Below are 10,748 nucleotides of genomic sequence, written 5' to 3'. Positions count from 1 at the left end.
CTTTAAAAGATGAGCTTTGGATGTAGATGAGGTTGATGATGATGATGATGATGATGATGATGATAATGATGATGATGATAATGATTATTTTTTTCTTTCTCCACACAGAATGTACTGCACAGTGTAAATAAACGATAGTGACTAACTAAGTAAGACTACATAAATGTCCCCATAAGACTATAGCACAGTTGAGCGTTATTGCTGCAGGAAAGGACATGGTCTTGTCATCTCCATTCATGTCACTCTTACAGAGCATATGAATGCTAAGATCTCACCATGTCCTAAATTCATGGCCTTAATTTGTTTTTATTCAGCCATGAATCCATGAGTAAAATGACTAAGAGGTCAAAAAAACAGCTTACGCAATCAGTACTCCATATTCTAACAGTGAATCATACCTTGAATTATTATACCACAGTGATTTATCCCCTTTATTAAGCTTGGCTTGTTTAGCGACTCTCAACGATTATATTGTTCCAGGATCAGCTTGAGGCGTTAAATCAAACTGAAACTTAGAAAACATAAGCTGTCATAGCTCGTATTCGCTACAGTCAGACACGTCGCCCGCTGTGAGAGATTTCAGTAAGAGCCTTGTTTCTGACAGGGTTGTAGGGCTGGCGAGGCGCCGCGGTTCCGTTGTGACTGGGTCTGGCCGGGTGTCAGACTAACAGCATGGCGCACAGTTGTAAGAGCGCGCCGTGTCCCGGCCTTCGTCAGGACCCGCATCAGTCAAGTCCGGTACGTAGAGGGCATTTCCTCCCTCCGAAACACTGTCAGCTGTCAGCTCGCGATGATGTGAAGGGGTTAAAGTGCGCTTGTCTGAAACAGCGGGAAGTGCTGACCGCGTTGAACCTGGCCTTGTATCCCCTGATGCTCTATGTCTAAAAGGGTTCAGCAAAGTACAGTGGCTGGACTGGAGGGTGTTGACTGTGGGTCTTGTACAAACAGGACATATACAGGGTGTGAAAGTGGTCTTGCTGCGAGGCTGCGAAGAGGAGGAGGGAATGTCACTGTGTGACTAGCCTAGCGTAGGCTAACACAACGAGCACTGCACCCACGTACCAGTGTAGAAACCCTACTTTCCTTTATTAACTTGTATTAACTCCCCATGTTAAACAGACCGTATTCAAACCGACTTCAGAGCGGGCGCATTGGTTGCATTTGGATGAGGCATCTCGACTGTTTCTTTGAGGTGAAATGTGACGGGTGGTTCTTAAAACAACCATACCTCATAGTTCGGTACCTCAATTAAAAAAGATACAAGATACAAACTAAAAGGGGGTACACCAACCAGCGTAGGGCACAGCCCTTCATTATCAACTCCATGTGCCAACAACATCAAAAGGCCTCCCCAGACTTTGAAGTCAGGTGTGGAATTTGAGGGGTGGCTGTGGCTCAGGAGGTGGTGCTGGCCTGGCGTCTAATGATTGCAAGGTCTGCGGTTCGGCGGTTCGATCCCCGGCTGGCCACGTGTCGAGGTTGTCCTTGGGCAATGTGTGTGTGAATGGGTGAATGAGAGGCCATTGTAAAGCACTTTGGAATAAGGCGCTGGAGAAGTGATTTACCATTGACAATCTGCAACTATAAAGAAGTGTGAGTGAGGATGTGAGGAACTGGTTGTATCCAGCCATGTTCTTCATCATCTCTTGGGAGTGTCTGTGAATTCCAACATAAGGGGGGTGGGGGGTGATAATTGCCTCAATATTTTTGCTTTGTATCAGAAAAAGGATCTTCTCAGAGGTGTTTGGAAGGGAAACCCTGTAGCATAGCCTCCGACTTGTTAGGACAGAGAAAAAGAGGGTTGAGACTGAGAGGTGGTGGAGTAGGATAAGAGGAAGAATTATAAGAGAAGGCAGTGGGGGGGGGGGGGGGGGGTAGAAAGGAAGGAAGAGGGAGAAAGAAAAAGGGGGAGGGAGGTCAATACAAATAAGACGGATGAAGGATGAAGGGATGGGGATGGCAAGAGAGGTACTGTACGGGCACAGATAATAGAGGGGGATGGCGAGAGAGAGAGAGAGAGAGAAGGATGAGGAAGGAGAGTGAGAGTGATAGAGAGAAGCCCTAGGAAGCCGGGAGTAGGAAGAAGACAGATAGAGGAGGAGACAAAGTGCCGTGCCCTGGTTCTTTCTGTGTGACCGAGCATTTCGCTGACTGAAGCTAATGACTTCAGCAGTTGTAGCAGATCACAAAGCCTCTTTTCTGCTCTTTTCTCGTGCCATGGCACTGCTGCTCCAGGACCCCCGGTCTGGCTGAGGATCTGCCCGTCTGTTTGACCAGCCTGTGATAATGGACAAGGTCAAGGGAGGGAGGGAGGGGGGGTTGGTGGGTGTGCAGCCGACACGTGCGGTGTTAACGGTTTGTGAGATTGATCAAAATAAAAAAAACGAGAGGTTGAGTCATTTATAATTATCATTTATAACTATTATTTATGTAAGTAATAGAAAAATGAATTCCTATAATCTATGATTTAGTCTTTTTTTTTTTTTTACTGTATCCATTGAAGTTTCCATTCTCAGAAGATGTGTTTTATAAGATGTAAGTAATGTAGAAAAATGAATTCCTCTAATTTTTCATTTAGTCTTTTTCTTTTTTCCTTTTTTTCCTTTTTAAATGTTCAAAACTCTATCGATTGAAGTTTCCATTCTCAGAAGATGTGTTTCATTTACTTTGGATGAGTGCATTGATTCGTAAGTCAATGGTCTAGTTAGATATTTTTCAGGTATGTAGCTCCATTTAGCTTCCTCTTAGTCTAGTACTTATCACTTATCATCTGACATCCACCACCTGATAACCCGCTTATCCTAAACCCCTCCCACCAAGAGAGCCTAACTGACCCCTCTGTTACCCTCTCTGTCTCCCCCTACCCTTCCACTCTCTATCTCTGTACCCCCCTATCCCCCCCCAACCCCTCCACTCCTCTCTCTGTCCCCCCCTACCCCTCCACTCCTCTCTCTGTCCCCCCCTATCACCCTACCCTATCCCCCCCTACCCCTCCTGTCTCTCTGTACCCCCCTATGCCCCTACCCCTCCACTCCTCTCTCTCTGTCCCTCCCTATCACCCCCAACCCCTCCACCCCTCTCTCTCTGTCGCACCCTATCCTGCCCTACCCCTCCTCCCTCTCTCTCTCTTTCCTCCCCAGATGCGAGGTGTGCCGTCCCCCCCTCCTATCGTTCCCAAGCCCATTCCTTTGCCGCTCAGTCCTACGACCATCCTGGCTGGAACCCCCGTCTGTGTGTGATCTCCGGAAATCAACTCTACATGTTGGACCAGGAGGAGGTACCTACAGGCCCTACTAACCCTACAGGCCCTACTACCCCTATAGGCCCTACTACCCCTAACCCTACTCTACTAACCCTACTAACCCTACAGGCCCTACTAACCCTACCCCTAACCCTACAGGCCCTGGGGGGTGGGCAAAGAGGGTTGGGGGGGTTATGTCATGACATGACCAACATGTGTGGTGAGATGGTGGCCATTGATTTTGTATAGGTGGGGAAGGAGGGGGGTGGGGTGGGGGTGGTGGTCAGGGGGGGGGGGGTGGGGGTGGGTTATGTCATGACATGACCAACATGTGTGGTGAGATGGTGGTTTTGGACCACAAGGAGGTACTTACCTCCCTACTCTGTTTGCAAAACTAAACTTTTAGTTTCCACTTTAAAGGTGCAAGAATGTAGGCGGGTTTGGGAGATGCTGGCATATGTGGTGACACCAAAGTTTAAAATGTAAATGCTAAGTTGTATCCGGCAAATGGTAAATATATACACCCTGAATGACCAAAAGAAACAAAAATACATAAAGGAGCGTCCACAGACTTGACGCCATATTACAATATGAAATGGAATTTTTGAGACTGACTAAACATGTATCCCACTAAATCTCCTTTTCTGATTGCTACATATTTACTATGGGGATGTAATACTTTCTAAAAACTAATATTTGACTTTCTACACCTTAAATTAAGGCTAATTTATAAGATTATTGTGGTGTTCATGACCCTTACTTTATATAAGGCCGACAATCATTTCTAAGCAAAGTTATACTATACGGGGGGTAGTGGTGGTCTAGTGGATAGTGAGTTGGACTTGGGATCGGAAGGTTGTGAGTTCAAATCCCGCCTGAAGCCACACCACTACTAGTGTGCCCTTGGGTAAGGCACTTAGCCCTCAGTTACTCCAGGGGGAATGTCCCTGTAATTCGTAATTGTAAGTCGCTTTGGATAAAAGCGTCTGCTAAATGGCAAAATTATTAAATTATTATACTAAAATAGGAAGTGTTCTTACAACTTGTGCCAAATGTGGTATAACCTTTTTATTACTCTTAGCATAGCATTTTATTTAGTTTTGTGACAAGCTTGCACCAACTCTATTAGATATGTTTAATTAATCATTAAAGAATGGATATATGCCCCATACGCTCACTCAAGCAGTCATTTCACTAATACTTAAAAAAGACAAAAAACCCACAGAGTGTGGCTCGTACCGCCCCATCTCATTACTTAACACAGAAAGTAAAATGATTGCTAAGGTGAAGGCCAGGCGCCTTGAAGGCATTCTCCCTCTGGTTATCTCTGAGGATCAGACTGGCTTCATCAGGGGCTGTTACTCATTTTCCAATATTCAAAGACTCTTAGATGGGATCTTCACTTCAGGCTCCTCTCTCCCTCCTGAAGCCATTGTCTCCTTAGATGCAGAAAAGGCCTTCGATTGTGTGGGAGTGGGAGTATTTATTTACAGTCCTACAAAAATGTGGACTTGGTGACACATTTATCTCTTGGATTAAACTACTTTACTCTTCTCCCTTGGTCTGTGTGCCTCCACCAACTCTACACACTCCCCATACTTCCCACTATCTGAGGGACATGCCAGGGGTGTCCATTGTCGCCGTTGCTCTTTGCCATAGCAATTGAACCGCTTTCTATAGCGCTTAGAGCCTCAGCCCATTTCCAAGGCATCACGCGTTATGGTGCTGAACATAAGGTATCCCTTTACGCAGATGATCTCTTGCTCTATATAACAAACCCAGTGTCCTCCATCCCCTTAATTGAATCTATTCTCAGAGACTTTGGATCATTTTCAGGGTACAAACTACATTTTCTGAAAAGTAAATGTTTTCCAATGAATAATTCGGCCCAAAAAATAAAACAGTCTTCACTTCCCTTTCGTTTGTCTTTTTTCCGCACTTTAAATCAGGCAATCACTACATTTATTTGGGGGGGAAAGGTCCCTAGAACGTTTTTTTGCAGAGACCAAGGCACTGTGCGCTTCCTAATTTTATGCACTACTATTGGGCAGCAAACATTTAAAAAGTATCTGTTGGTTAAAAACCCCAGAGACTATTTGGTGTAGCTTAGAGGCACAGTCATGTTATTCATCTTCACTGTCTGCACTGGTTTACTCCTCTCTTCCCCTATCTCCCTCCTGCCACTCCTCAAACCCTTTGGTGCTGTCCACTCTAAAGATCTGGATACAGTTCCGCCGTCACTTTAAGTATTTCTCAACTCTCTGGCCCATTAGTAATAATCATTTATTTACTCCCTCCATTCTGGACCGATTCTGGAGCAGATTGGGTATCAATTGCTTCAAAGACCTTTACGATGATGATAATTTTGCTAATTCTGATTTTTTTATGTTCCAAATTTAGTCTGCCACGCTCAAATTTGTTTCGTTATTTTCAGGTCCGTCATTTTATACACACAAAGTTTGATTCCTTCCCTAGGCCCCCTCAAGAACTACTATGGGAGACCCTCTTTAAGTTATCCTCTACTCAGAGTCGACTTACAGCTGAAATTTACCAAAACACCATGTCTCTGAACAATGACGTGTCCTCTAGGTCAAGAACTAGATGGGAGGGGGAACTGGGAGTGGAGCTGGCAGGAGATTGGTGGAAGGAAGCATTTTTTTAAAGAAAAATGGTGAATGCAACATTGCAGCATTTGTGATGTCAAACTCTGCTTCACTCATGCATCTCATCAAATAAAAAAAATATTTAAAAAGAAAAAAAGCATAGCATTTTATTATGAATGACTTAAGTCTCTAAACTTTATCCAACTAGACCACCCAGTCCTTAGTTTAAGCCTAAAAAACATTTGTTAAATAAGTCTATTTAGGGGACACACCTATCTCAAGAGAAACTTCTTTATGCTACTACTGCAGTATGAATTCTACTCCTGCTGTCGATGTTAAAATACACAGTTGATACTGAAACTTGTCCTGACTTGTCAAAAATGGCACACGGAACTGTCATAAGAATGACATAAGCATTAAAGCGTGAAAGGGAGTGAGTGTCACTAGCAGCTGGGTATAAATATTTCTCCAGGAGTTCACAACTCGCCGCTTGAACTCTCTGGCACATCAGATGTGCAGATCCCTACCCAACCCAGAGCAAAGGATAAACAATTCCCCCTAGAGACCCACAGTGCAAGACAAGTTGTGTTCTGGGAATGGGAAATGGTTTCTGACCATTACTAACAACCTAACAACCCATAGCAAGTGCAAGCATTAGGCTTTGGCATGGTTTTAAAAGCATGGTTGTATTTGACAGCAAACCAAGAATGGTCTTTCTGAACTAGTTTTGGTACTTGAGTAGCTTCTTTTCTCTATTTCTTTCTTTTCTTTTCTCTATTTCTTTATTTCTTTATTTTCTCTATTTATTTATTTTATTTTCTCTATTTATTTATTTTATTTTCTCTATTTATTTATTTTATTTTCTCTATTTATTTATTTATTTTATTTTCTCTATTTATATATAGCGCCTTATTCCAAAGAGCTTTACAATGGCTTCTCATTCACCCATTCACACACCAATGGCGGCAAGCTACCATGCAAGGCGCCGGCCCGCTCACTGGGAGCAATTTGGGGTTCAGTGTCTTGCCCAAGGACACATCGACATGTGGCCAGCCGGGGCTCGAACCGCCGATCTGCCAACCTTGGGATTATTAGATGTCGGCTCTACCTCCTGCGCCACAGCCGCCCCAATTAATTAATTAATTAATAATAACAATAATACCTAAATAATTCATTTTTACCATCTGAATTTGTTTTATTCAGGTCTCTACTCCTGCCCATTTCTCCTGCATCCAACACATCAACTTCAAGGACTGACTGTTCATTTGCTGCCTAATATATCCCACCCCTTGACAGGTGCCATTGTAACTAGATAATCAATGTTATTCACTTTACCTATCAGTGGTCATAATGTCTTGGCTCATCGGTGGAGATACTCACAAAGTGACGTTCCACAGTGGCCACACCTCTCCACTGGGGTAGGGAAGGGCGCTTTCCAATGGGGTTTTCCAATGCGTTTTCCAGTGGGGTACAATCATCTTTTAACTATATAATGCAGGTGATTGATTGTGATGACTGCTAACTATATTGAAAATGACACCCCAAATCCATGAAAAAGTTTATTGAAACATAAAGATAACAGCGACAGTGAATGTCGAAAGTGGATGTAAGCTATTCGTAATGAGAGTCAACGAGGAAACTTGAATTCCATCCCACAGTTGAGGGACGTGGCTTAAGATTTACGGGATTCAAACGCTTCTGGCGTGAGTACGCATTTTTGTATGTCACACGTGATATCTCAGACCCCACTCGGACAATTTTAACAAATGTGACACGTTCTAGTGTTTTGTTCCACATGTCGCCAACCAATCAAAATCTTTGGACTTTTATTTTGAAACACGGAAATACATTTTGAAAATCACAACACAAACTCGCTAGTCAAGCCAAATACTGCAAAGCAATAGATTCGTTGAGTAATCCCCACTGCTACCTAGTTAAGTATAATACTATAGACACACATTGTTAGCAGGCTCACAAAACAAGCTGTGTTAGTTGACTAGTGATGTGTCATTGATTTTCAACAACGTGGAAATGTATTCACATTTTTCGAAAGACAATTCTGAACATTAAGTCAGATGCCGACATGCGGGCCAGAACACTAGAACGTGTCACATATGTCACACGTGATATCTCAGACCCCACTGGGACAATTTAGACAAATTATGCGTCTGGTCATAGAGATCAAGCATTTACAAAATGACACTGACTGGCCCATGGACGAAGCTATTTGGTTGTTAAGTCTGACGTCACGCGTGACGTTTAGCAATTTCCGGGTCCAAATAAAAATATCCCCGCACCAGAGTACTAAAGCGGTAGAATGACAGTTCAATCCTTTTTTAGACTCGGATCTATTCATACAACAAGGGACACAGCACTTTCCCGTTTTTCCCATATTGTCAGCGTCTTTGAGCCTTGGAAAAGCGCTATACCAATATAATGAATTATTATTATTACTGCCGCATTTCAAAGAGAGCACCTCAGCCAACGTTGGACCCGGAAACACGTCACGACTTAACAACCGAATACTGTTGTAAAAACTGAAATTCCGATATGACTCCAAGGGAGTTGCTAGAGCCAGAATCAACTGAAATTCGAAATAATGTAAATTCAAAATTCTGATTCAGAAAAATCAGATTTTTCTTTTTTTAAAGATGTTTTTTTCTCATTTGCCCGACATGAGAATTGCCGACATGCCCTTTTCACCAGACCGTGTCACAAACGTGTTTTTAGGGCATTTCTGCTTTAATAGAGACAGTAGAGATTGACAGGAAGGATGGGTGAGAAAGAGAGGAGGGATGACATGCAGGATATGTCGACGGCCGGAATCGAACCAGGGACCCTACGATTACATGGTCGACACCTTTATTCTGCTACGCCACCAAGTGCCCCCAGTTTGCTAACACTTGACACACCAAAGGGAGTTCAAGTTTGCACCAGTTTTCAAACTGTATACACAGTAGTTATTCTGGGTCACTGTCGCCTTCGGGTTCCTTTTGGGGGGTCTAGTCCTGTGCCTATTGTTAGCTAAGCGCTCTGTGGCAAATAACTTTGCCACAAGTGCTCCTCTGTACAAGTAGGTCAGGTCTTATTCTCATTTATGCTTATTCTCATTATTCTGTTGTTGTTTGTTGTCCTGTTTTATCGATCAAGAAAGGTTATTAGATTTAGATGATTAGATTCAACTTGATTGCCATTGCACAGTACAAGTACCAGACAACGAAATGCAGTTTAGCATCTAACCAGAAGTGCAAATAGTGATATAGTGCAAATACATGATAGTGTAGACATAACAGTGCAAAGACATGATAAGTACAGTATGATAAGCTTATTGCCTCCGTTTAACCATGTTACAACAGGCAGTGTTTGAGTCTTCGTGTTAGACCAGGAGGGGGTGCTATTTCTCATCTTTTTAAAGAAAGACCTCAGCCAAGACAACAGATTGATACACAATGAATTAATCCAAAACACAATTAAAAAGCTGTTTAAATCACTGCACCTAACCGTATATTAAATCACAGTACGATAATAGGGTCGGCCCTCCATTTTAATTGGCATTATGAGGCTATTACAGATGATAAAGTACTGTATAGTGGGTATCACCATACCTCTGCTGGAAGCGTATAGCTGCCAATAGTATATTTAATACTTGTCACTCTGAAAGATAAAGCACCCTGTGATCCTGATAAGGGGATCTCTCAGCTCTGGAGGGACTGAAAATAAAGCCCAGGTCAATTAATCAAAGGCCTATCCCTGTCTAATTGTGCCAATAAGGAGGCCGCGGTGAATGGATTTGAGGCAGAACTGACACGCTGATAACCGTCACCTCGGAGAGTACGAGAGGCGTTAAATATTCATGCTTGTCACTCACCTCATAGAGCGTGAGCTCTCTCTCTCTCTCCTTGCTCTCTCTCTCTCTCCCTCCCCCCCTCTCTCCCCCTTTCTTTCCCTCCCTCCCTCTCTCTCTCTCTCCCTCTCTTTCTTTCTTTCCCTCCCTCCCTCTCTCCCTCTCTCTCTCTCTCTCTCTCTAATCCATTTAAATTCGATTCAAATGCTTTTAGTGGCATGACACAAAGCAATCACATGTTGCCATATTATTAGATAAGGTGTCACAAAGGGGAGCCCGCACCATATACCTCATACCTGCTACAGCCCACCTCTCATCCCCCTTTCCATAGCTCTCTCTATTGTCTCTCATTCTCCCTCCACTGCTCTCTCTCTCTATCTCTCTCTCTCTGTCTCTCTCTTGTTTCCTCTCTCTCCCTCCTTCATATCATCTATCTCTCTCCCTCAGCCCCCCATCCCCCCTGTCCCCCGCCCTCTCTCTCTCTCCCCTTCTCCCTCCCTCACTCTCTCCCTCTCTTTGGGGTGACTGGCAGCAACGGTTGGCTCTCCTGCCACCCTGCTGTCGCCCCGCTCTCTGAGCTCCATTCAAATGCCACTCGGGTTCTGTTTTGTGAATGGCACCCGTCAACACACAGGCCTCCTCGGCGCCGCTTCGGGGAATATCAGCCGCTTTGTTTGAATGCAACTGTACATTGTGTGTGTGTCGAAACGCTGAATATGTTTATAGGCCTACGGTATTACCATGTGTCTGTCTGCGTAGTCCAAATGAACCAAATTAATTCAGTACTGTCACTCCTGACTCCCCACCTCAGACATCAACCCCCCCCCCCCCCCACCCCCACCCCAAAAGTGAGCAATTACACAATCCAGTCTCACTGCACACCATATACATTCTGTGGTGCATTTTTCCCAGTGGGATGCTGTGACCTCTCAGTGCCTGTAGGGGGAGTGAGAGAGCCGACAGTGATGGCTGCCATCTCACCCCCCCCCCCGCCTCTCCTCACGCTGATGTGAGGTGACAGAGCCCCGCATCGTGTGCACCGACGCCACGCACCGGTGCC

The 10,748-nt window shown here is 44.2% G+C and overlaps 1 protein-coding gene across 1 annotated transcript in view; it reads left to right on the top strand.

Moving 5' to 3' along the window:
* Positions 1-10,748, top strand: part of syngap1b (synaptic Ras GTPase activating protein 1b) — a gene marked incomplete at both ends in the record, with an annotated part of 117,772 nt that overhangs the window by 19,707 nt on the left and 87,317 nt on the right. The window contains 1 exon segment of the mRNA XM_080540622.1: positions 3,141-3,277. Within this exon segment, the coding sequence (XP_080396748.1) occupies positions 3,141-3,277 (137 nt within the window).

This window comes from Nansenia antarctica, assembly GCF_963989245.1.
Source record: "Nansenia antarctica genome assembly, chromosome: 10".
NCBI classification, from domain to species: domain Eukaryota; kingdom Metazoa; phylum Chordata; class Actinopteri; order Argentiniformes; family Microstomatidae; genus Nansenia; species Nansenia antarctica.
Note: the sequence above shows the minus strand (reverse complement) of the source record. Positions and strands in the feature narration are given on the sequence as shown.